General features: G+C 37.6%; 1 protein-coding gene across 1 annotated transcript in view; it reads left to right on the top strand.

Moving 5' to 3' along the window:
* LOC139686432 (phospholipid phosphatase 1-like) overlaps positions 1-16,133 on the top strand; it is a 213,080-nt gene extending 196,947 nt beyond the window's left edge. The window contains exons 4-6 of the mRNA XM_071583622.1: positions 6,719-6,776; positions 12,840-13,013; positions 15,292-16,133. Of these exons, the coding sequence (XP_071439723.1) occupies positions 6,719-6,776; positions 12,840-13,013; positions 15,292-15,468 (409 nt within the window). The 3' untranslated portion in view covers positions 15,469-16,133. The remainder of the gene's footprint in view (positions 1-6,718; positions 6,777-12,839; positions 13,014-15,291) is intronic.
* Positions 16,134-25,978: the final 9,845 nt, after the last annotated feature.

Here is a 25,978-nt window from a genome sequence, read left to right on the forward strand (position 1 = left end):
TGAAAAATTAATTATCTTTTTAAATAATATTTTCGCAATCCTATTGTCCTAAAACTAACGATGCTTCAAATTTTGGGTATTGCAGTGGAGTATTTAGAATTTCTGGTTGGCAAAAATTAAATTATAAATAAGTCAATGGAACTTGCTTCGGTAAAATCCCATTTCGTATGAAATTAAAAAAAGTGGAAATACAAAATTAACGGTGAGGCCAGCCAGACCTGGTTAAGTTTGCGTCGAAGGGGAGATATTGTGGATTGCCTACACTCCAGGATAACCCGCGGCTAACTCCTCGGAAAAAAGTAAAAATTCACAACTTACTTATCATTTTTGGGTCGAATGTCTAATCCAGTTGCAATTTATCCTTTCTTTGTTTCCATATTCTTCTTTCCTCCATTTATTTTCACATTACTTCAGAGAAGCATAATATACGCACGTACATATCCAATCCTTCCTTTTGATCTTCATCATTCTCCGCTAGCACAATTTTTCCATTGCTTACAGACATCTTTTCCCCCTCCATCGTCCAATCTTCTAACTCCTTATATGTGCCTGATGAAGCATTTTCTGCCTTTTTGGACCTTGTGCCTCTCTCTGCGAGTTGGTGTTTTTCTTGGAGAAAGCCTCCTTTGCTTACCGTGCTCTCTGCCCTCTCACGTATACATGACGTAGAAGACTTTTTCTCTTAAGGATGCCCATTGTTTAATAAGTTTTAAAATTGGGCAGCGGGAGGTGTATCGGGGACTACTTCCGCCAGAATAAAAAAAATACATCAATGGAGTGAGAGAGCCATTATTTTGCGTCCTTTCTCATCGAGCATCGTTCACGCCCGTTTTATTTGTACAGCGGCGATCTCTTCAGCTTTTAGGTGACAAAAGTTTTGAAGTTCATAAAAAAATACCTTGTTTCGCAAGCGCTTGTCATGTTTGCGATATCAGCGGGTAAAGAGAAAGAATTTCTTCACCGTCAGCTCACAACCTCGAGGCTAGCTTGTTGGAAAGAAATGTGAAAATGCGAACATGTATTTAGAAACATTCAAAGTGAGTTATTACCCTGGTGTTTTTTATCAACGTTTTTCACCCTTCATATTTTTTCAGGCTCAGTCGTTGTAAAAAGATTGAAGCGTGGTAATTCAGAATGTATGCATATTGGGTGATTTTCTATTTGCATAAGCAAACATTTCTGTGGCAATTTGATCGCCAACCGTTACCAAATAGCCATTAGCCCCGAGGTGAGCGTTTCACTCCGTCGATTGGATATAATTTTGCAATTACGTCTCCCTGCCCCAAGATGTGATTCTGAGAAATATTTGAATCAAGGACGTAGTCAAGCCCCTGCACAAACCGAGCATTATCATACCCCCGGGCGCAGTGCAGCCTGTCCGAGAACATTACCCTCCCCCCTGGCACGCCACCCACTCGTTCCAGCCTCTTGAGAAAAAAATGGAATCATAACCGAGGGAGTGCATTCTTCCTGGAAATTCTCGAAAACTCCGTAGCAATGGAAGCAAAATTATGCGCTCACCTTCCTCACGCTCGTTTATGTCCTCGTTATCTTCTTTAAATTTGTTCAGCAAATAGACTGAGAGGGGGAGGGGTTCATAAGCTAGCAAAGGGTTTCGTTTCAAGCTCCCCTGTTAGCAAATTTATGCTATCGACCCATATTAACTAACATACCTAATTTTACCTGTTTCCATCATGGGCCATCAATTAATTTTTTTCCAAGTTGGTGTGTGTGAGGGCCTTTTTGGCGAATCCAATTTCTGTTACCCGGCTTCCTCACTTCCACTTGCTTAGAAATCCGAATCATCCGGAAATTTGTCCAAAAGTTCTATTTTAGTTTGATTAATAAACGTAATAATCATTACTTTTATTAATCAAACTCAAGTACGGAGACTTGAGGCATCTCACAGATTGAAAATTATACCCTAAGTATGATGCTCAAAGCAGGTGATCGGATTTTGGGAGGAACGGGAATTTGAGAACACATTCTTGAATATTTTCATTTTCCTAATTTTATATCTCCCCGGGGTCGCTCATTTAAAACACCCCGCATTAGTTCGGAACGCGTTGCAAAACAATTACTTCGCGACAGTTTCCGCCACGGGAGATCTTTTCGAGTAAAACTAACACACGGATAAATATAACACGATGTCTATTAAAGGACCAAAAGAACACATAAGCGCAAGTTGGATAATTTGATTACCTCTAGAGGAGTTCTATATTCTCACCTCCTTAATACGTGGGAACCTTAAGTGCCACGTATAATTGGGGCATCGCCGGCGTAATATACGCTGTACATGTGTGTATATATATGTATACCTGTATATAATTGTATATATATATAAATATATGTATATATATATATATATATATATATATATATATATATATATATATATATATATGTACTTGTATATTTTAGGACTGATATTGAGGATATTTGAAGTCATGTTGGGGTAGGGGCCACTCTCTACCACGTACCATGTGGCCAGACTGTAAAAGCGATTTCATTGATATTTTTCCCATTATTTTTGCATTACTTTACTGTAAAAGCGGACCTTTCGGACAATTCTCATGCGCTGACTAGAGCTCAGCTGTTGGCTTGAGCCTGTCGCTCTGCTGTTTATCCATTTCTTTAGGGGAACCAATAATAGAATACACTCATTATCTTTTCATTATATCAATGTCCATGTCCCGTTTCATTTATTACGTTTTATTACTTGTAATTTTTGTGGCCGTTTCGAGGTTGTTGTTATGTATATTTTTGTGTCGTCAGTATGAAACTTATTTCAGCTTGCAAATAACTGGTGCAGCATAGTATGTATATGGATCGATTCGGAATTCCATTGAGGTGGTTGAAGCACCCACTTTATCGCAGCTCCGGCGTGTGTTAGCCATTGGGAGAAGTTACGAAGGTCAAGTGGCTTCGTGAGCGATGGCCGCCGGAGAGCCATTGGAAGTCGACAATGGAGTGGATGGCGGAAAGGGCGGTGTACTCGTGGAAACCACTTTGTTTTCGAGATCCAGCTGGAGCAAATGGTTGTCAATTAAAAAAAACACTCACCTGTTGAGTATTGTGTAACCGACAGTAATTATAATGCAGTTATGCACTTGAAATCTGTTCGTGGAATGCCGTCAATCCGGATCTGTAGTGTATTTGTCTTTTGCAAATACCATTAGAATTAGAAGTCATGCCACTTAACCCTGGCTTTAAATTGACGGGGTACGTCATTACGTGCCTCCATTCCTTTTCGCAGAATCTGCGTGATATTTCGCAAAATTAGATGATAATATCTTTGCGAAGTTGGATATTACACGCTTTGTCAATGGTTGCGCATTTTAAAAATTGTAATCGGACATGAGAAATATAATGTCCATCGTACAACTGTTTCTCAACACCTCTTCTCTCTGCGCGTGTAATCTATCAGGTGCAAAGAAAATCATTGCGATACTTGCGATTCTTTTTGATTTCATCTATTTCAAGAGTACCTATTTAGCCTTCAAGCAATTCAACAAATCTCCTAAAATATGAGCAGCAATGTAAATTTAAAAAAAAATTCACATCAGATTTCCGAGTGGGAATTTCGTGGAAGGTTCAGGAGACCATTGGTCTGCAACCTGGCTCCGCATAAATGTGTTAGAGATACTTTCATTGGTACAGAATGAAGAACACTGCAATCCAAGATTTTGCTGTGACGTTTTTAAGCTGTGGCTTTCCGTATTCATTTTAATATTTTTAATCCCAGACGTTCGTGATTCCCGTTGTTCGTGATTGAATTAATCCCGTATAAATTATAATGGCTGATTTTTGACACAATCGGCATTATTTTCCGTTATTTTCCCAACTTTAATTAATATAGCATAGTAAAACATTCAAATTGGCGAGCAGAAAATGGTCGAAATGCAATCCTGCCTACTTGAAAGCATTGGCGTGCAAAGAGTCGGAATCCATGCTAAAGACAATGTTCACTTTAGCATTACAATGATAATTTAACATTAAAATTTAAAAAATTAAGTTGGGGCATAAATGCTCTCCCCAACACTATAAATAATTCTCGTATTAGTTATTGTGCGATGGGGTACCGAAAAAAGTAAATTTGAAGGGCACATAAAGTCGTTACATTTGATCTCAGAGATCGAATTTACTTCAATGAGTGTCATTATTCTCAATTTACAACACTGCGATGATTTCTATCACTTTGCACCTCATTATGTGGTGACGGTCGTCAGTTGAGCGCAGTGACTCGGCTGGAACAGTGCTCAAGGCTCCAATTCCGGACGTAAAGACGGAGAACGTCTGCCTGAGAATCTTTGAGTATCCTGCCGCGGGCAGCAGCTCTGACTGACTCTGGCTCACCCGATGCCCGCCACATCTTCTATGCCCTTATGGATCGCCGTGGCGGTTGCGAATGTCACTTCTGCTATGATTCGATCACATCCTTGAATTAGCGGTTTCAATTACGGGGCACGGACCCCAGCATACAGTACGTACTTGTACATGACTTATACTTGCCATAGAAAGTAGACTGGAAATCATGTTACGTTCATGTGATATGTGCACTGTAAATTTAAATAATTTTTTTCAGGATATATGACTTATTAACCTATACTAGGATCACACTTAATTATTTATGCCCATGGCTCTCGCTTGAAAATGGAGAACTCTTCAAATCTCATCACCGTTGTCTCGCACAAGGTATCATTGACATCGGAGCTGTGAATGGTAAATTGCATAAATGCACATAAATTACTGTCATCTTTGCATAACCCCCATGTAATATTTTGTAAATACAACGAGGAAGTTCGAGGCATGCTAGGGGAGGAGAGAGTATTGTTGAGAAAAATCATTAGGAGATAGGAGAAATGGATTCAGATCATATTGATTGGTAATAGGATGTTGAAGATAGTGATAGATGGGAAAACTTTTGGCAAACGAGGAAGGGGAAGGAATGGGATAGGCGTGCTGAATGGAATGAAGGGAGGAAAGAAGTATGTGTAATTGAATAGGGACTTACTGTAGTGCCCGATTTCAAGTTGCGTTTTAGGTTAGGAGAAATTGTATAGGTTGTGTCTATAACCAGTAGAATACCAAAAAATAGCAAGGCCTTTGCACCAAGAAGGTGAATCCGCCAAATATGCATTGTTCAGGAGCTATAGTTTAACTTCACTTCAGTATGAACAAAATATTTTTGTTAAAAATCATCAAATCGAAAATTTAAATGACATGTAGATTTTTACTTAGAGAGGTATGTTGGCTATCATGGAAAAAATAGCAAAATGTATGTGTCAATGATATTTCTTGCAAAAAACATGTTTTGCATGTACCCTCGTCCTTTTGATACGGAGCCCTAGTTATAGTTTGATTTTCCGCACTATTAGTGTACATTTGTGAGTTATGGACTTTGTAGGAGTGCAGAAGAGAAATGAAATTCCACTCATGACTTCGGGTTGAAACAACGGGAGTGGACTCAGGGTTGCAAGCCCAAGTGGGAATGAAAAGGTGGTGCGGAAATTTACCCAGGTCAAAGGCGAAGATAACCCGCTACCTGGAGGAAGGAATGAACACTCATGTTGAGGTCCTGCCAATTCTGTCTGTGAATTTTTGACTGTGGGCGTGGAAGTCAAGTGGACATAGCATTGAACCACTGACCACTGATCCCGTTTTCGATCGTGGTCAACCTCAGCTACACTCAAGTTGTGTGATTCTTTTGGGGACCAGAACTTCCTGGAAAATCACAGGGAAAGGAATTACTCTCCCCCTACCCTGATGTGGGAATTTCACACGCCGTAGGGCTTAGTATTACTATACGATAGATGAACTTTACACTCACCACCTTACGTGAACTCCTTTCCTGAGGTTCACTCATGGTGATAGCCGAGGGTAAAGTTCACCCAATACTAAGCCCAACGGAGTGTGAAATTCACAAATCAGGGTGAGGGGGGAAAGTAGTTTCTTTCCCGGTGCAGCTTGTGATTTTCCAGAAGAAAGATCTGTTCCCCAAAAATCACACAGACTGGGTGAAGCTGAGGTGCTCGCCTGCGTCACCTGGATATAGAACCCGGATCATCTGATGAGTAGTCCAGCACTCTACTTCAAGTTGTAACTACCTGCACTAACATTTTCTATGTTGATAATGGATATTCAACAGTATTATATACTGCACCAAAGAAACTGTATTGACGTGACGTAGAAAGAAATTATTATATTATTAAATAAGGTTAAGAAGTCCTATTTGGCGAGGTAGTACATGATTTCTTTAAATTGAAAACTCAAGATTTAATATCACGTCTGGTTATAGTATATCCATAGTTTTTTCTTAAATTAAGGGTCTCAATTCATAATCTTAATTGCATGTGAATTTATGATATATACCTATAAATCATTCATTATCCAATGTCTTGTTTCGTTTGTTTTGTTTGTGAAAGTACTTTACTCCTTCTTAAAATTGTATTGCCTTTCTCATCGTGAAAGGACAATTTTCTTTGCCTTTTCTTGGTTTCTCTGTTGGTTATGGGTAATTATAAACAGCGGCCAACAATTCTTTTTTTTGCCTTGATTAAAAGCTGAAGATGTCTTGTTCTTGGTGTCGTTAAGGCATTCAAATTAGCATATCCATGCTTACAATCTTGGTTCTCAGTGGCCACACCGCTACCCCGTCCAAATGAGAAGGCATTTCTCATTTCTGAGACTGAGCGCGTGTTTTTGTTTTGCTTTCCAGACTCTCGTTCCCGTCTGCCCACAGCGCGCTGGCGTTCTACTCAATGGCATACCTGTCGGTAAGTTCCTTCTCCTCTTACAACGAGGGTTGGGGACGGAGGGGGATGTTAAGACTGCCTCCTCCCAGCCTTCACACATCTTTAGCCCTAATGCTTCCTTCGTTTCCTCTATTTGCCTTGCTCTCAGGGGCGAATAGGAGGGGTGCGGGGGGGGGGAGAGAGGAAGCCGGTATCCGAGGAAAAACAAGACGCGTGCAACCTTCGTTGTGTACGGTTTATTGAGAGAGAGATCTTGAGTGCCAAGGGTAATCAGCTTTTTTAAATTTTTTTATGTTAATTTTCTCCAGAATCTTACGCTGTAGTTTAATGGTCGGTTTTGTCAGTGTGATTGGTTAACTTGCCGAAGTGACCTGAAGGGTTGAGATGGGATGCCAGGTCTTTAATAGAAAGATTGATCTTAACTTGTCAAGGTGTAATGTTAACATGGCCTAAGCGCAAAATTTCTATATGATGAAGACATTAGGAGAAAAAAGCCAAAAGAGAATGTATGATACCAAAAATATCTCCTACTACTTGAGCATATGAATTAATGAATATCTTATCTTTGTGACACCGAATGGATTTATTTATTTAGTCCAAAAACAGCATCACGCCAATTGCATTGTACAGATAACAGAGAAATAACAAATGACATCGATAAAAACTGTACGCATTAATACAAAAGTTAGCAATACAAATTAACAACAAATAAAAGACGTTGAGTTACATGAGGGAGTTGAAATGAGTAGTGAAGGAGGGCTGAGGGAAATTAGGAGGAAGAAAGAGCAGGGCAGATATACGAGAGGTCTAAACCTTGAACATTTCCGAGTTGTATTTATTGCTATAATAAATAATCTAAAAACAGTCATAGTGGTCGTTACGTTAGAGTTTCAATTAAAGTAATGTACAATGAATAAATAAATGCTTTTTAAATAAATTTTTTAAAATCGGAACGAATGCACAAAACCTGAAATATGGAACTAAAGCCTTAAACAGAAATCATTTCTCATTGAACGAGGTAATAATAAGAATCTAGGGTTGATAATTCACTGTTCATTCATCGTTCATCCTAAGGTAGGTTGCACTGATTTGAAGGGTTAATCTGTTCATCGAGAATTTGAATGGTGAAATGAATGATTAAACATATGTTCCAGAAGAAATGCAGATGATGTAATTGAAGGTGTGAGACAAACAGTAGCTATGAGATCTCCGGGGCACGGAAGGGCGGCAATTGAGCAAATGGAACGATACAATATTTAGGGTTATTCGCGAGAGGGAATGCGACGAGATGAATTGGGGAGTTCATAAAATCTGTTGTGGTCATGATTCCACGGAAATATTTCATGTGATATTTGTACGATACCGTTTCAAAATGAAAATTCCAAGTTAAGAGAGTTAATCGCTGTTAGTAAGAGTGAAAACGATGTCACAATATGGATAAGAAAAATCTCTCCCTTATTTAAGTTTTGTAGGTTGGTGAGGCATAGGCCGTAGACCTATGGGGGAACAGTAATTCGTTGTATTGATAATACAAACGGAAAAAGTTGGCCTGAAGCCCAAGGGATTGAGGATTTCGGAAAATGTGTACATGGGCCTACGAGATACATCAGGTATTTTCACAATAATTCCCTTTAGAGGGAATTCTAATTATTGCTGGGTAAAGGTGAGTGTGGAATCTAAAATTGCCTGCTGATTGTCAGGTAAAACTCTCTAAATCGGTAGACCGGAGGGGTGTGAAAAATTTACACCATATGAGCGTAAAGTAAATGTAAAGGCATTATATTCTGAACATTTTGATATCGTTAGCATATGTAGAGAAGGACTTTACGGTGTGTGTAATTACAGAGCAAACTTAGTCTTCAGTGTAAAGAACGCAAATGCAATGGCCGAGAACACTACCCAGGAGGACACCAGAAGGACTTACACTTAGAGAGGGAGGTTAACACTTTCAGGTACTTCTTTCAGATGTCTGTTGGAAAGAAAGATAGCGATAAGAAGAAGTGTAAGTATGTAAGGTTGTAGGACGAAAGGTCATATGTCTACAGTGTCGGAAGATTTGGAGAAATCGACATTGGGATGTGATGAATTCCTGAAGGCTTCGGTAGTGTGATTATAAATGAGGGAGATATGAGATTCTCAGGACATTAGCTACCAAGAAGAAAACCCTCCTGATTGGGTGGCAGATAGGGGAGGGTAAATGAAAGAAGACGTTTACGGACAATTCTTTGGAGGAGAGGAGAAGGAACAAGGAAAATCGAAACGGGTCGGTAGGTATCGATAGCATTCCGAGATCCAAATTTCAATGTAGGCGTGAGATTTGCCAGTTTACATTGAATGAGAAAATGAACCAGCAGAGGAATTCCTTCGCGTGAAGGGCGTTAGGGGTGCGTCTAAGTAATGGCGATCCGATGTCTCCGGGGCCTGTAGCCGTTATTAGGAGATAAGGAGGAGAGTAGGCTCAAGATTTCATGGTTGGAAGTTAAGATGGGAGATAAAAAGAGGGCATAGGGGAAGTGACAGGAATCTGACGGGAGCAGCGGGAGAAATTAGATGCGAAAAACATCGTTGAGAGCAACCGGTCTATCTCGGTCGTAGGGTTATGGGTGTTTCGGAGGACTTTTTTCTTCTGCTAATGCATTTCGGAAATATTTTTGATTTAACCTTTAAATCTTTTGTGATTCCCTTTACGCGGTTAGCGTAGTCATGATGGAAGAGATTAATAGGTTGCTTCGGGTTTCTAGATCGCCTAACAAGAGTTTTAGGTTTGAGGTGAGATTTGCTTTATCTCCAAACTGCCTCCTTGTTGTGGGTAGAGTGGTGGCGTCCTCCTCATTCATCCAGAGGGGATGTATTTTTTAAGAGATGCTACGTGCGGGATCAAGGTCGTGAGAAAGTCGTCTCTATGAAGAAGGTCGTAGTAAAGGTCGAGGCAATTCTCCACTGACCCGCACTCCAGGAGGTCCCGGGGCAGAAAGGAGATTACCTGGTTAATGGTATTCCAGGCCCCTATATGCTGAGGTGGTAGGCCGTAAAAAAAAGATTTTTTCTTTTCTCAAACGGTTGTGGCTCCCTGCGACAACAAATGATTTGGCGCTCCGCGATCTCTATCTGGCATCATTGCGAAACACTGGCTTTAATTCAGTAGGGCCCTACCTCAACCACGGCTGCTTAGAAAGGAGCGAAGGGGTATGATTATAGTATTAACCCCCGTACCGAATTTCCAGATGAAATGTTTGTAAAAAATATTCTGGGATCGACGATCGAAGCTAGGTTACAATGTTCCTTGCTAGGATGCCGCGATGTCCCTCTCTGAGCTAGACATTCTCTTCTTCTTGGCTCCCGGCTACGTTAGATATCAATTACCAGTTTCGGATCTACAATTCTGGGGGAAGTGCAACGAATTAGTATTTAAACGATTTTTGATACTAATCAAACGTTTTGTTCTCATGAAAAATCACTGATGTGAGTTTCGGGGTAATAAACTATTAGATATTCTGTTCCGAAGTAACTATTTCCTTCTTTCTGTCCTATTTTTCAAATCGTAATTAATGCAAAATAAATTGGCAGTTGGCAGATAAAAATATGCAGCCTCAGTAATAAGTAATAAACACTCCCAAGCAAACCAACCCTGCAGCTATATTTACCCAAAGAATATTTCCTCTATACGCCCTCGCCACTCACGCTTTTCGCCCTTTAATTCTCCTTCAAATATACATTTGGCAATAAATTGGCTGACGGTTTATTTTTCATTTATGAATTACCTCCCCATGCGATGAAGGACTTGTTTATCCCATGCTCTTAAGGAAATTATTTAAACAGTTGACTGCGTTAACAGTCGTATTTTCATCCGAGCGGGTTGATGACCGGATGACACTTAAAGACGCACGGAAAAGATAAGCAAATACTTTGAATTGGGCTGAGGAATTGCGTGGTTCCATAACCTGGTCTTTGAGGCAAGAATATGATCGTATAGCGTTGGAGGTTTTTGCAATGTGGGGCATGAGGAAAGATTAAAATCTGGATAGATAGGAAGACAAACAAAGAATTGTTAGAAATGGCAAGGGACGAGAGGAAGTTGTCGGGAGAATTTCTAAGAAGCTATAAGGAGTTGATGGAGGAGATATTGAGGGGTAGTGAGATGATGAAGACTACGATACGAGCGGTGAATGTTGTGTAAGCAGGAAGGCGGAAGAAAGGACTATTCGTTTTACTTGACATGAAGGGGGAATAGAAAATATGAAGAAGGGAATGCGTAGTTTAAGGTATTAGGATGCACGATGCAAGGAAATGCTTTAATAGTTCTCAAGGACGTAAAGTAGTTTCCAGAGTTCGATCATCGGTGGGATCGGTAGATTACATGTGGGATAAATTTACACACATGAGGAATTTTCCCGATGAAATGTCTTCATCTTGAAGAATCGTATCCATTTCCTTCGCGAAATATTACGCCATTTCCATTCCAATTGCCTGATCGAATTGATTTTGGGCCATCCCAAATCAGTCCAAAGGCTTTTCGCGTTAATCACGATCTAATGATAGATAAGCTTGCCTTAAGCTTCAGGGTACAATATTTTTCCGATATGAAATCAGGTTTATAGAGATTTTTTGGCAATTTCCTTCCTGGAAAATATTTATTCTATTTATTTATTTCTTATTATTCTTTGGAGATTTTTTCTAACTAATTTTTCCTAATAATCTGTATGTTGTCTGTTTAGTGGAAAACTGCAAAAACTCCTTCTTTCATTATGAACCACTTCAATCATATCAATTCTGAAACGCGCTCATTGATCCCGTGTTCCATATTTCTATGGGCGCACAATTTTCTCACACCTCCAATAATCAATTATACCGCTGATACGTACTCGTATTTATTTAATCCTAATTACAAGTAAGTGCAATAGTCTTTGTGGTAGGGTCAAATTTGTAGTGAAAACTTACATTTAAGACGAGATTGTTTTATAAATGATTTTTTGCATTTATAATTTTTTTAACGTTCAAACCTTAAATATTTTTTTAAACGAAATTTTGGTGATTAAAACCCAGCTATGTGTGGACTTCCATTTTTGCCAGTGACAGTTTTTAAGTTAATGTTGCGCTTTAATTATCTTTTCTGCGATAGTAATAATCACGCAATAACCGCGGGGTTTAGATTAGTAATGGTAATCAATTGTTTCTCGGCCCGATGCTCATGCACAAGTCGGGCCGAGCATCAATATATCGTTAACATTATCAAATTACGTATTTATGCCTCAAATACGCTGGTTCTATTGGGTGGGACGGAGGCAAAGCGATTGGGTTTAGCTTAGGCACCAGGGAAACTATATTGAAGAACCACTCACGAATATATGCATCCGCTATGAAGAGGGGCGAGTGCAAACTTTGCATAACTACCCGCCTTTATTCCCGATTTCTACTCAAAAAGGTAACATGGCGAACTTGATCACTGGGCATCGTTTTGCGGAGTAGTAAATTATCGAGGTGCGACATTTTCCCCGTAATGTCTCGCTGAAGCTGCTGCCGGCAGCATGAGTGTTACAGGTTTTCCAATGAATTGAAGATGAATGGAGTAATTCCGAGCAGCAGGATTGTCCCAGGATTGACTTCTGAAAGGAGTGACAGAAATCCACGGGAATGAGCTTACTGCCCTGCAGACGCCATAAACCAGACATCTAGGACTATCAGTAGGGATTGGGATAAATCTGAAAATCCATGAGAGTCGAACTATCGCTCTCGACGTAGGAAGCAGTTGCGACAGCCACCGCGAAATTTCGATTCCCATTATGTTTACTCTAAGTCAGATGTACATCATTTCGGCACGGTTACCAAGGACGGGAGAGGGGGTGGAGATGTAAATAATCGTCTATATTATGCGAATGTATTTTAAATATTACAACTCAGTCTAAGCTACAGGTATGCCTGTACCTGTATGTTAAGTATGTACCAGGGCATTTTAGAACTCTGGTCAAAGTTGGTCTGATCGACGTATATGTCTTATATAAATATATTTGTGCGGAAAAGATTTTTAACTCGACGATTCGTTGTCTTTCTCCACATCTTCTCCATCAATCGCGGTTTCCGGTCCAGTATTACTTGCAGTGCAGATTCCCTCGTTTCTGGCTGTTCCCGCGCGCTGCACTGCAGGCCTTCTTCTTCCTGGCAGCGGCTCTTACCGCCATCTCACGGGTCTCCGACAATATGCATCATTGGAGCGACGCAGCATTCGGCAGCGCGGCAGGATTCCTTTGGTGCCTAATCTTTGTGAGTAATTAACGGACAGTCACCCCCTTCAATCACTTCGGTTGCGGTGCCTGAATTGGCGGGATGTGGTCTACAGCTAAACAGTGATCAGCTTTTACGCTGATAAGAAGTCGCTTCTCTTGGCGGCAATGTATAAACCTGAAGAAGGTGGACCTCTGGTCGAACGGGATTCAATCTTAAATCAACTCCTGTTATATGGGGTCAATAATAATGTAAGATCATGCCCCCTTCCTACTTATGGAATATTTTTGGCTTTAATAAAAGTTAAAATTACTATTACTTTATACGCCGGACACTACTTATGAATGCCCACTAACAGCAGAGCATAAAAGTATCCACATCAGGGTGAATTGAGGTATCTGAGTTCGTGCTATCGATTTCAAAATTAAGTTGATTTTCAAATTTTTTTGCATGAAATAAATTAGAAAATAAATTTTGTTCACGTATGAAAATCTTATACTTAAGAAGTATTTTGATAAACTTCGGAGTTGTCTTTCTGTCTCTGTGCATCCTTACAAAGATGTTCACTCGTCAGTTTATTGATTGCTAACTGGGATTGTGATGTATTAAATATAGTGTCATGATGTTGATGATTGATGAAAGACTTGACATTGAGGCCAAGTTTCTCTCTTCCCTCGTCACTCTCAATCTGACTCTTTCAGTCACACAATTGCAATAAAAACTACTTCCTGAGGAGCATTCATTCTGATTGCCTGTGCCTGATAAATTCATAAATTGACCAAATTATGGTATCTCGCATAGATATGGGCTTATTTCAATTATTAGATATTTTATTTTCCTTTCAAACTTTGCTGAGGGACCTCCCATGAAAGACACAGCATTATTTTCGATAATTCGTCCCCTTCCATTGTTCTCTAATCCAAAGTATTCACTGAAATTCCTGCTTGAAAGGGCATGCCCTATTTCTAATTTCTAATGTCATTTTAGAAGATTTGGATTTACTAAGAGATTAGAATTTTCCAGCTAAGGAAATGGAAGTTTTTTGTGTGGTTTTTACCCACCAATTTATCCTAACGTTTGCTTTAATGCCTTTTGCATTTGAGATTTCATGAGTGCAATTGGGAAGAAATAATACCTAAAATGATCTTAACCTCTCAATATTGAGGATTCTCTCCCGACCATTTGCGTATCTTCCCTAGCCTTTGTATTCTTTGTCCTTGCTTATGGAATTCTTCAGAATGACAGTAAGGATACCTTAATTAAGGCTACCATATTGGAGATCAGTGGGTCAAGAATATGATCAAGATAATTGGAGATAGCAGTAAATATTAGTCGGAGTAATGTACTTGCTTAGGGTACTCACCTCAAATATTCAAATAGAAACAATAGTACCTCACTACATGAAATGTTCGTTGAACCTCCAGCAATTTTGTATAGATCTGCGGTGTTGGATATTAGTGTCAATCATTGTTGGATATATTCATGCCACTGTTTTGAATCCGAATTCGATTCTGTGGCCCTAAATCCTGCGTGTTCATAAAAAAATTCTTAAAAGTTTCAATTCTTATTCAATAACATTCCATATTAGTCATTAGGCATTGATAAGATGGGCAACGTTTTGATTGATACCAGTCTGGTGTGGTTAATATTTCTCATGAACTTCCTGTGCTTAGCTTTTCACTTCTTCAAACCTTGCTATAACCAGATTGCAGAATGCCCACTGCTTCATGTAAAATTCCCATCTTGTGTACACATACATGCCTTAGGGAGAAGTAGTTGTGATAAGAATTAACATTCATACTCATTACTGCTTGCAGTCGCTCAGTCACATTAAGTGTTCTATTAAATATGCCGGCAATTGATATCCCTAATGTAACTCAGTAGTTCCATATTTAGTGTCCTGATTCTTATTAATACATAGGGTATTGAAGAATATGATATTGACTAATTTTCTCTTAAACTATACAAGTAATATTTTGCCTGAAATGCATTTACTTATATGCCGTTGTTCAATAATTTCACGATTACTGAAATAAAAAAATTACATTCTAAAGCCTTTTTGATAAAAAAAATTGTTATGCATTTACTTCAGTAAACAAAATAATCAACTTTTGGTTCTGGGCCATGCTTCAAGTCTAAAAGGTGAATGATTTTTAAAAATTAAGCATTCAATCTCATGTAAATGAAAATTTAATCCAAATAAGATTAATTTTTTTTATGTAAGCTTAAATATAATTTGAAAGAATATGTAATATGACGTTCAAGCTGAGAGAACATAATATGATGGTAAAATATGTATGTCTTTTCTCTAATTTAGGTCTTGTTCTGTGTAATGGATGACTACGAATCACCACTTAAGAGGAGGAAAGCATTGGCAAATGGTTGTGTGACCTGTACGGTGGACAATGGGAAAAAAGTGTATGCCCCATGTGTGAGATCAGACTGTTTTGGTAACCAGACTACATCAGTAACTAATGACAATGAAATATGTTGAGAATCAGCCCTGTGCCTTTAGCTTCAAAGGAACTCATTGCAGGTGAAATAATTGAGGCTTCATTAGAATTGACATAGACATTTTCTCCTAAATCAGATCACTCACATTAAAAAGTGTCAGAAGACTAGGGCTAATAAATGTGCTATGGTGACCATCTAATGGTGTCGAAGTTAGTGAACCTCAGTTACTGCTTGCAGGTATGAATGAAAACTTTCAAATTGCTGCTCTGTTGTTGAACTGCTCCATCGGTGGCCACCTCCCTGTTACGTCAGGATTTGCCTCAATTTCAGTTATGGAGTCGTGTGCATTGCACCAAGTGGCATAGAGCAATCAATGACTCTTCAAAGTTGTGTCTCCTACTCTTATAAATTTTAAATTGAAACTTGAAATTGGTGGATAAGTATAAGTAAGTTATGATGAGACCTTCACAGATAATACTGGGACCATTATATTAAAGCATTTAATAATACTCAGACAAATTAAAGCCTCAGTGCTCTTAAAACATTTTCTAATGGAGAACTTAAACCAGTTTCACCTTTAAATCTTTTATTACTGTTGGCAAATTTTTACTTTAAACTTTATTGTTGAACTTTAAAACCCAATGTGGTTATTTTATCCTTAAGAGTTAAGATGATTCTTTTGCATAAATAAAAAGTTATATGGTATTTTCCTCATTTTTGTGCAAAATTGGTTATTCATTAAACATAAAGGTATACATATATTTATGTGTGTGTGTGTCCTCCAGTGAAAGTCGCAAAATAGTTTTATAGGAATTGGTTTCTCGTGATTCATCTTCAGTGTTAGTACCACGAGTACCTACAGCAACACCTGTGATTCATTTGGAGTAAGAGGAGTTAAGGTAGGTACAGTTCAGCCAAATTAAAAAAGGAAAGGGTTATTCATGAATTACTTTCAAGATTAGGGGTGCATTTTGGCTTAGGTGGTATAACCATAATTACAAATGACAGCGTAACATGATTAATTAAAACTGGTATTTATTTATTTATATTTCACTTGTTCATTATTTGAGTTGGAAAAACAAGAGGTAGAACACATCTCCTCATGTTTATTAATGTCATAATAATTGTTGATACATATTGGTTTTACTTTTCAGAGCTACAAAGCCATCACCACCTTTAAAGAATGTAGCCTTCTCAATTTAAGCACCAATTAAAATATACTGGGTGTGTCCGAAAACTATCCGACCTATCTCCGCATTGGTGTCAATCTTTGTCATCTGGGCCTTGGCATCCTTTGAAGTAGTCCCCATTTGATTGAACCACATCCTCCCAGCGGCACTTTCACATCCGAAAGCAGTCCTCGCATGCAGATTTTAGAATGGCCTTCTGCTCCCGCATTGCATTACTCTATGTCGTCAAACCGCTTTCCTTTGAGCGCCATTTTCAATTTTGGGAACTTCCTAAGTCACAGGGACCTATGTCTGGACTGTACGGAGGCTGGTGAAGCTGTAAAATCTTGTGTTTCACCAAAAATTGTTGCAAAAGGTTTATGAATGCACTGATGCATTATCGTAGTGAAGAAGCCGGTCAATGTTTGACCAGAGACGTGGTCGTTTTCTTCTCATGGCATCACACAATCTTTTCAGAATTTCAACATAATATTCTTTGTTGGTTGTCAGAACTCTTGGAACAAATTTGTAGTGCACTATACCCTCACATTAAAAAAAATACAGGTCTGATACTTTTTTGATACGCCTTGTATTTGTGTCACTTCAAAAATTCTGTTATGATGGCATCAAAATAAAGGGTATCATCAATATATTTTGCACGTGAGAATTAAATCTAGATTTTAAAGGCATATTTGATCAATCAAGAAGCTCAGGTAACTTTTCAGTTTTTTTTTATAGATTCAAGAATCATCTTCCAGTAGCAGACAAAGTAGTGAGCTCTTTTAGCCAGTTGTATTAGTGGCATCACTAATTTGGTCAGCTTGTCTTTCTGAAGGCTGCTCTAAAATAACTAAGAAGGTTGTTAAAATCCATAGCATTTTCTTAAACTTGTATTAAAGATGCTTCCAATCTTCTCCTATTATTCTCTAATGAGAAATACTAATCATTGTACCTATTTTTGACCCTTGATCTTAACCCTAATGCTTGATCTTTAATGGATAAGTAGGTAATGAAATTCCTGCTAACAATACCATGGAGGTGAAAAGTACATATGCTTGTATGTGTTTTTCACCTCCACGTTGCATAGGCATACGTGTTAGTATATCATACCATATTACATTATTTGATCAAACGAGCATACAGAAAAGGTAGAATAATACAAAACTACTCCAGAAATGTATGGTTCCTGCTTCAGAGTGCAAATGATTTCTTTTACCCAACCAAATGCTCATTGTGCTTTGTACCTGTTTAGGAAATAGAGAATGTGCCTGGGTGCCAATCTGTTGGAGTGATACCATATTATGGATGGGTAGAGAAATATCAAATAGGAAAGAGGAGTTGAACCAGACTGAGGAATTATCATTGAATGTATCTTCATCAACGGATACAAGCGTAAGAAGCCTTCACAGATATAATGTTGAAGGTATATATCGTACAATTATTATCATAACATCATCCAGGAAGCAGATAATCCGAAGGATACATGAAAGAATTCAAACACAGGAAGCCTTCAAAATCTACCTAATGGCAAATACCATAGATTTGTCATTATCATCATCAGAAAGAGAACTGAGTGGGGTAAGTATTATTTAAAAAAGAACCGGATTATATTCAGTATAATAATGGATGGAGACTTTAAAGAATATAGACATGTCTTGCAAAACCTGTTTTTTTGGAAAATTCAAGTCCTGAAATGAGTTGTTTTTGAGTCTTTGTGTATAACTATATTCATTTCAACGCAAAATTGGGAAATCATTTGAAACACAGGATCAAAATTTGAAAAAATATTACATATCATTGCACCAAGTGGTTAAAATTCGGATGAAACCAGTTATTTAAAAAGTATTGATGCAAATATTTATGTATCGTAATTAGAAGGTTGTTGATTAAATGAAGTAGTGCAGCATTTATTTCAAGCTATTTACTCAACGAAGAAAAAAAGTATTTATGACGGGAAGTATATTTTCTAGAAATGTTAATTCTCAATCAACAAAACGGAAAAATGAAAACATTCTTCCATGCCTGCGTAAGTATTGAGTATATAAACGACACTCAGCTGCAAAAAAATTCGCCCAGTGTCAGATCCGATCCGCTCCCTCCTCCATGATGATGACTTAGCCCGCTGCGCCAATAGTGCATTTCATAAATCAGGTGTCGGCAAGAATTCATATTATGGATGGTGTCTGATCCGTTCTCGAAAGTAGCGGTGGGTCTTACATTGCCAAAATCACCGTATTGGCAACACAAAATGACCTGTAGTCGTATCACCACTTGCTCCGGTCTTTACATACATAACATATCGAAACATATGCCCTCAAAGTTGCATTAGTAAATCGCACATCATCGCGCGAGATGAGTATAAGCATCCATTGAAATAGAGTCGCATTATTTTGGCAATAAACGGAAATAAATACGCATTAAAATATATAATCCAGCACAGTGATTACCGTATCGCACAGTCACCCTGTCAGAGAAGAGATGCAAATACGTTAGTTACAGAAAGCCTTTATCCTTGTGCTTAATACTGTACTCTATGACGTTAAATTTTGAGCAAGTCTTCGTTAGACATTCGATCATATGGTGGTAAAGATTCTGCGCATTAACTAGTACGGTTATTTAAATACTGGATGACAAATAAACGCAAGATCCAGACTATCCTCTGCCGGCGGAGTGCGCTTTCTCTTTTCCCCTTCACCCCTCCTTCCCCTCGCCCTCGCGCATGGCCCCGCTGCCGCCGGTGATTTCAATGCGCACCGAATTAATGGAACAAAACAATTGTTTTATCGCTTCACGTTCAGCGATACACTCTGGCAATCCTCGTCGAAATAATCATAGTCTTATTTATCTCCGTATTAGCGCTTAAGCGCATTTTTAGAATCCAAGGTAGTGGAGTTACGCCCCGAATTAGACGATATTCTCTTCCGTTCACACTTCTTACACTCCTATTAGATTCCTCGGACGCCGTTTGACGTCAATTCGTGTCCTTTCCCGCCCTGTTACTGACCTTGAGCGACGCTTCGCGCACCCGTGATCCTGGGATTTGACCTTGAAGTCCCGATTTCCTTTTCTGCGTTCGGCGAGAAAATCCACGAATTTGAGAGAAAGTGCCTAAAGGGTTAAAATATGACCTTGAATTAATGCAGCCAGATCGGCGCTGTAATCGCCTCTCTCGGGGAAATTGGCGGCGATTCGAACTAAGAAGTCCCCCCGCTAACCCATCTTTCGCGGCGTAGGGGACCAGGGGGTTTTCCGCGCCGCACTTATTGTTCTGCGCGGGGGGCGGTACATCCATTTGGCCATTATATTTGTATTTGTGATGGGTTTTTAACGATGACGCGAAATCTGTGGAGGAAATACGACACAACTCACGAGAAAGAATAATATAATAAGTCCACGGTACAGAATGCGCACTCATTGTCAGTTTTTCGTTGCAAACAATATGACACGGTGACTGTACGATACGGGAATCGCTGTGCTGGATTATATATTTTAATGCGTTTTTATTTCAGTTTATTGCCAAAATAATGCGACTCTATTTCAACGGATGCGTATACTCATCTCGCGCGATGATATGCGATTTACTAATGCAACTTTGTGGGCATATGTTTCGATATGTTATGTAGGTAAAGACCGGAGCAAGTGGTGATACGACTACAGGTCATTTTGTGTTGCCAATACGGTGATTTTGGCAATGTAAGACCCACCGCTACTTTCGAGAACGGATCAGACACCATCCATAATATGAATTCTTGCCGACACCTGATTTATGAAATGCACTATTGGCGCAGCGGGCTAAGTCATCATCATGGAGGAGGGAGCGGATCGGATCTGACACTGGGCGAATAATTTGCAGCATAGTGTCATTTATATACTTAATACTTTCGCAGGCATGGAAGAATGTTTTCATTTTTCTGTTTTGTTGATTGAGAATTAACATTTCTAGAAAATATACTTCCCGTCATAAATACTTTTTTCTTCGTTGAGTAAATAGCTTGAAATAAATGCTGCACAACTTCATTTAATCAACAACCTTCTAATTACGATACATAAATATTTGCATCAATACTTTTTAAATAACTGGTTTCATCCGAATTTTAACCACCTGGTGCAATGATATGTAATATTTTTTTCAAATTTTGATCCTGTGTTTCAAATGATTTCCCAATTTTGCGTTGAAATGAATATAGTTATATACTAATACCCAAAAACAACCCATTTCTGGGCTCGAATTAAAAAAAAAGTTTTACAAGTTATGTCTATTTCTTTAAAATCTCCATCCATTATTATATTTTTTTAAATCCAGTTCTTTTTTAAATAATACTTACCCCATTCAGTTTTCTTTCTGATGATGATAATGACAAACCTGTTGTAATTGCTGTTAGATAGTTTACTCGAGACACGCCACCTCAGACAACTGAATTCCACAGCCAAAGACTAAGATGCCTACCCCACTATACATGTATACCTTAGGAGGTCAAGATGGCCAACCATAGCATATCTAGAGAGGTAGGACAGTCCTATATGGACGGTCAGCTAAATTGGCTACCTGGAGTTGTACCTCCAGGTCACAACTTGTGACAGTTTCTTTATTGTCATATAAGACAAGTGCATATCAATTACAGGTTTTACAAGTTATGGCTATATTATTTTAAAATATCCATCCATTATTATATTTTAAATAATTAGGTTATTTTTTAATTAATACATACCCCACTCACAATTTTTTTCTGATGATGAAAATGACAAACCTTTTGTATTTGCTGTAAGGTAGACTTTGAAGGCTTCCTGTGTTTGAATTCTTTCATGAATCCTTTGAATTATTTGCTTGCTGTATGATGGTGTAGCTACAGGGAACCTCAGACATCAGGAGTGTATTACGTTTATTTGTTCAAACATAACTCACATTGTGCTTATTTATTTTCATTTCTTTTTTAAAATAGAGAAGTCCAAGATTAAATTTTTTTGAATTCAGTGAACAATAGACTATAATTATTGCTTATAGACAAGAGATTTTTCATTCACCATTTCATTGCAATTTTTAACAAAATGTCTACATGGAATTCATTTTGATTTCTGTAAAAATCACCCTAATAGAAAAATAAATAACATTTTTCTTTGCACATAATACCTCTCATTGTCATATGACCTGAGAACCAAAAGTATGAATTTCTTCATATATCTATGCCGGGAACAATACTATTGCAAATATACATATGTACCAATTTTATTCTTCACATTGTCTCCATCATTTTACCTTGGAAAGGGCTAATGTGTTCACATCGTTGCTGTTTAAAATATATAATACCTTAATCACAACTATGCTATCCTTCAATGACTTTAACAATTGAAAGATGTGCATGAAGATATCTTCAAAAGTTTAAAGGGAAAGAATATATAAGGCATAGCAGTTTATCTGCAGGTATTACTATTTTGCTATGCTGAATAGGCTACTGTAAATGTAGGTATTTCCACCATTGTGCCCCTAAAAAACTGCAGTCACCTCTTTTCCCCTTTCCTTACAACAAGAAAATGCTTTCAAACTAGATTATTTGTTATAATGAAATGAACCCAAAATTATTTGGGGGTTAGAAATAATTTTTCTTATTTTTGATGCAACTGAAAAAAGTTACGCATAGAAATTTTACTTTTACCTTTGATTCACCCATCTATCTTCACCTCAACATGGAGAATAAATATCACTTTTTTAAAAAAATCATTAACTTTAGACTATTTTGCCAAATTAAACCTAGAGGACTGTGGTGCATCACACAAGTTCGTGAATGTATGTGACATTGTACAAGTATAGATGGTATTTCATCACAACATTTTGTTTCTTTAAAGCCCCCATAATCTCAGTGTAAGAGGATGCCTTGGTAGCTGAACTGGTAAAAGCACTCAGCCGGACATTGAGGGATCCAGGTTTGAATTCTGGTCACGGTGATTGATTTTTTCACTGTGAAATGTTATAAACATAACCAATGGAAGCCTGCATCACAAGATGCAATACCAATAGAGATTTGAATCACACTATGAAGTGCTTAATTAGTGCAATCTGCAGACGTAAAACTATCCTTGGTTCATTAGATTTCACGACAGGCCATGCATGCTTAACACTTTTTTAATACAATATTTACCAAGATGTATCAGACCAGATTAATATTTGTATACTTTTTTACTAAAATGTACAAACTTGTAGTATCATCTGGTGAAAAGGTAATTAGAACCAAACCAGTTATGGCACTCATTCATTCTATTTTTTCATTTTACAACTAATGGATGGTTTACAATATTTAACAACAGGTCCAACAGTCACATGGCTGCATTCAGGGCATTTGGTTAATTTAAGTCCCCCTTGATCTTCCAGACTGATATATTGATTCTTGAATCTATCAAAATCCAATTCGTACATTGTTCGAAAAAATTAACCACTTCAAATTTGAGGGAAACCCCGCTCCAAAGATAAATTATACAGGAATATCAAGAACTCCTACCAAATACATAGCCATATGCTCATATTAAAGTAGTTTGCTATTTTCTACAGACTATTTTTAGATACAATGCATTTCACCGACTTACGGCATCATCAAATTTAAGTAAAGTCTGTAGAAAATAACAAACTCCTTTAATACGGACATCACCCAATTCCACGAAGTGGAGCTTGAAGCTGTGAAGTACATACATAGGCATTTATTGAATAAGTGGGAATATCTTGTAACGTGTAATCATGTTTTGCAATCCAAGGCATTATATCCATCAACAGGTACGTTATAAAAGAGTGCATTTATCCTTGATATTTTTTGTTATTACAGGTATTATATTCATGTACAAGAAAACTATTGAAAGAAAAATCCACTCATTTTGTAATTAAAATGGCAGGTTTTATTAGGTATTGATTGCACTATATTTTTTTCACAGAGTATAAGATCACTTCATTTCAGCCATATGAAATGAATGTGATTGAAATTATCATTTTAAGTGGAATGCCTATTCTATCATGCTCTTCATCAATATGTGCAGGCTATAGTGTAAGAAAAATGTATTCTTTACCATAAATCCATGGTTAAAAAGGACCTCACATTCAGATCAAAAGGGAATACTATTTTTGGAGAGCTTCCTATGGTAATGCATCATTATTGACCATTGAAATCCCAGAAAAATAAAATATATACACCGTTGAACAAGGATATCCAAATATGGTGAATAAAACCATGTCAAACAAAAAAATGCATGAAACATACATATACTATAACTCAACTTTAGCACAATTAACATGATAAAATACAAACTACTATAAAAATGAAAACCAAGCAGACTAAAGCTCATATTGTAGTTTAATCTTTTAATCACATGCAGCCTTTCTTTACAAGTACCTAGCAATGCTCACACAAGCCTATAATATTCACATGCTTTTATTTAGAAGTAGGACTGGATAAGAGATGCCAATTCACCTAGATTCACCAGGAGGCTCCCAGAATTTGACAATTATGAATTTTGAAATTATCCTGCCTGTTGGAAAGAGGCATTTTCCTCACACTTTGAAGTTTAAGTTTGACGAAATTCTTCATCAAAATCATTGGGTCATCAAGTCACTGTTCTATACATTATAGTTACTCTACAGAAGAATATTGCTACTCCAAATAAAAATTATATTATTTTTAACAAGTAATCCGTCCCACCCACCACAAGCAAATGAAGGAAACAAAGTTTCATTGTGTTTGTTGTGCAATTAAGTAAGGGGCATTGGCCACTTTTACAATCTGACAAGAAAATTTGGTATGGAAGAACATTCATGAAATTTGTATCTTTTTCCTATAATCACATTCGACTTTTGACAAAATAATATACTCTTTCTTATCTAAAAGAACCATATGTTTACAATATCTTTCTATCTAAATAATCATACTGGCTTCCCACCCAGAGGGCATCCCGAGGGTTCGAATCCCAATAGTGGCAGATATTTTTCAGTGATATCCTGATTCCTACTGGAAGTAGGTGCTTTGTGGAGGGCACTTTGAGTGACAGCAGACCTCTTGGAGCCTTTTGTTAAGAGTAGGCTAATGGTGATGTCGGGCTTCTCTCCACCCTTCATCCTTTTCTATCCATTCCTAATGTCAGAAATGACCTTAGCTGTTGTTCGCCTCCTCTGAATACTAGTACTACTAACTAAATGAAGTTTCTCAGGCTCATTATTGGTAATACCTGGTAAGTGAAGATAAAGAAAAACTATTTTTTTCTCTTTCCGATATTTAAACATTTCTTATAGGCAATTTGATGGATTCAAGCACAGGAAGAAAAATGCATTAATATACATAAACTATAGAACAGAAAATTTTTTATTGAAAAATTTACTTTATTCCATTAAATATTACACAGGAAATAAATAAATTAATGGAATAAAATACCCACCATGGAAAGCTGAAAGTATTTGGAGTGCCTGAAAGACAAAAATAAATCCAAAGCCAAAAGTTTACTTACCTGTAACAACTCAATTCTGCAGTTAAATCAAAGGATGACTTGGTACAGCATGTATCAGTACTTAGTAAGCCATTTTATTAGAAACTTATGCATGGCATTGAGTTGCGAAAATTGCCGGTGTATTTCACATTTAATGCTCCATGTTCAAAAGGATTAAAAAAATATACAAATGATAAACATAGGGGCTGTGTTTAAATTAGTTCTCTAACTGATATCAGTAAAAACTTTCCAAGGTTATAAGGAAGCCAGGTGATCTATAAATCTAATCTCAACCTACATGAGAAATCTCAGAAGCAACTGAAATCCTCATGAAAAAGGAACAAGTGCCGAAGCATTACCTGTAAATTATGACTTATTATTTTTTAAACTCCAGTGCAATGGGAGGCCATCTTGAGTGCCATTTTAAAATGAGGTTATATAACAACATAATTTTCATACCACTGAAGAATAGCTCTACATTTCTTCAATATTAAGAAAATTGCCAAAGTAAAGGGGAGTAATGTCAGTACCTTAAGTCATGACCTTGTAAATATGAATTTTGACAAAAATACCACATGAAATCCCTGCAGTAAAATTCAGATGTAATATTTAAAAAAAAATATGTTTCCTCTACATCTTGATGGAGGAGTCTTAGTTCACATTATTAATAGAGCTGATGAAACACTTTAAGGAAGGAGCACATCATTAAGCCTTGATGCAGAATACATTTTCAGATAATAGTGTTGGCTGATCAATTCACTTCTCATCATATTGCCTAGGTACACCCCTTAATGAAAACATTGGTCAGTATATAAATAATTCCCTTCAACAGGTAAAAGTAAAATGAATGTATTTGAACAAAATTAAACCTAAGTGAGAAAACTTGACAGTGCCAAATAACTAAGTCAAATTAAATGTTGAACATCT

The sequence above is a fragment of the Hetaerina americana genome, unplaced genomic scaffold (genome assembly GCF_022747635.1).
Source record: "Hetaerina americana unplaced genomic scaffold, ioHetAmer1.1.p SCAF_14, whole genome shotgun sequence".
NCBI classification, from domain to species: Eukaryota; Metazoa; Arthropoda; class Insecta; order Odonata; family Calopterygidae; genus Hetaerina; species Hetaerina americana.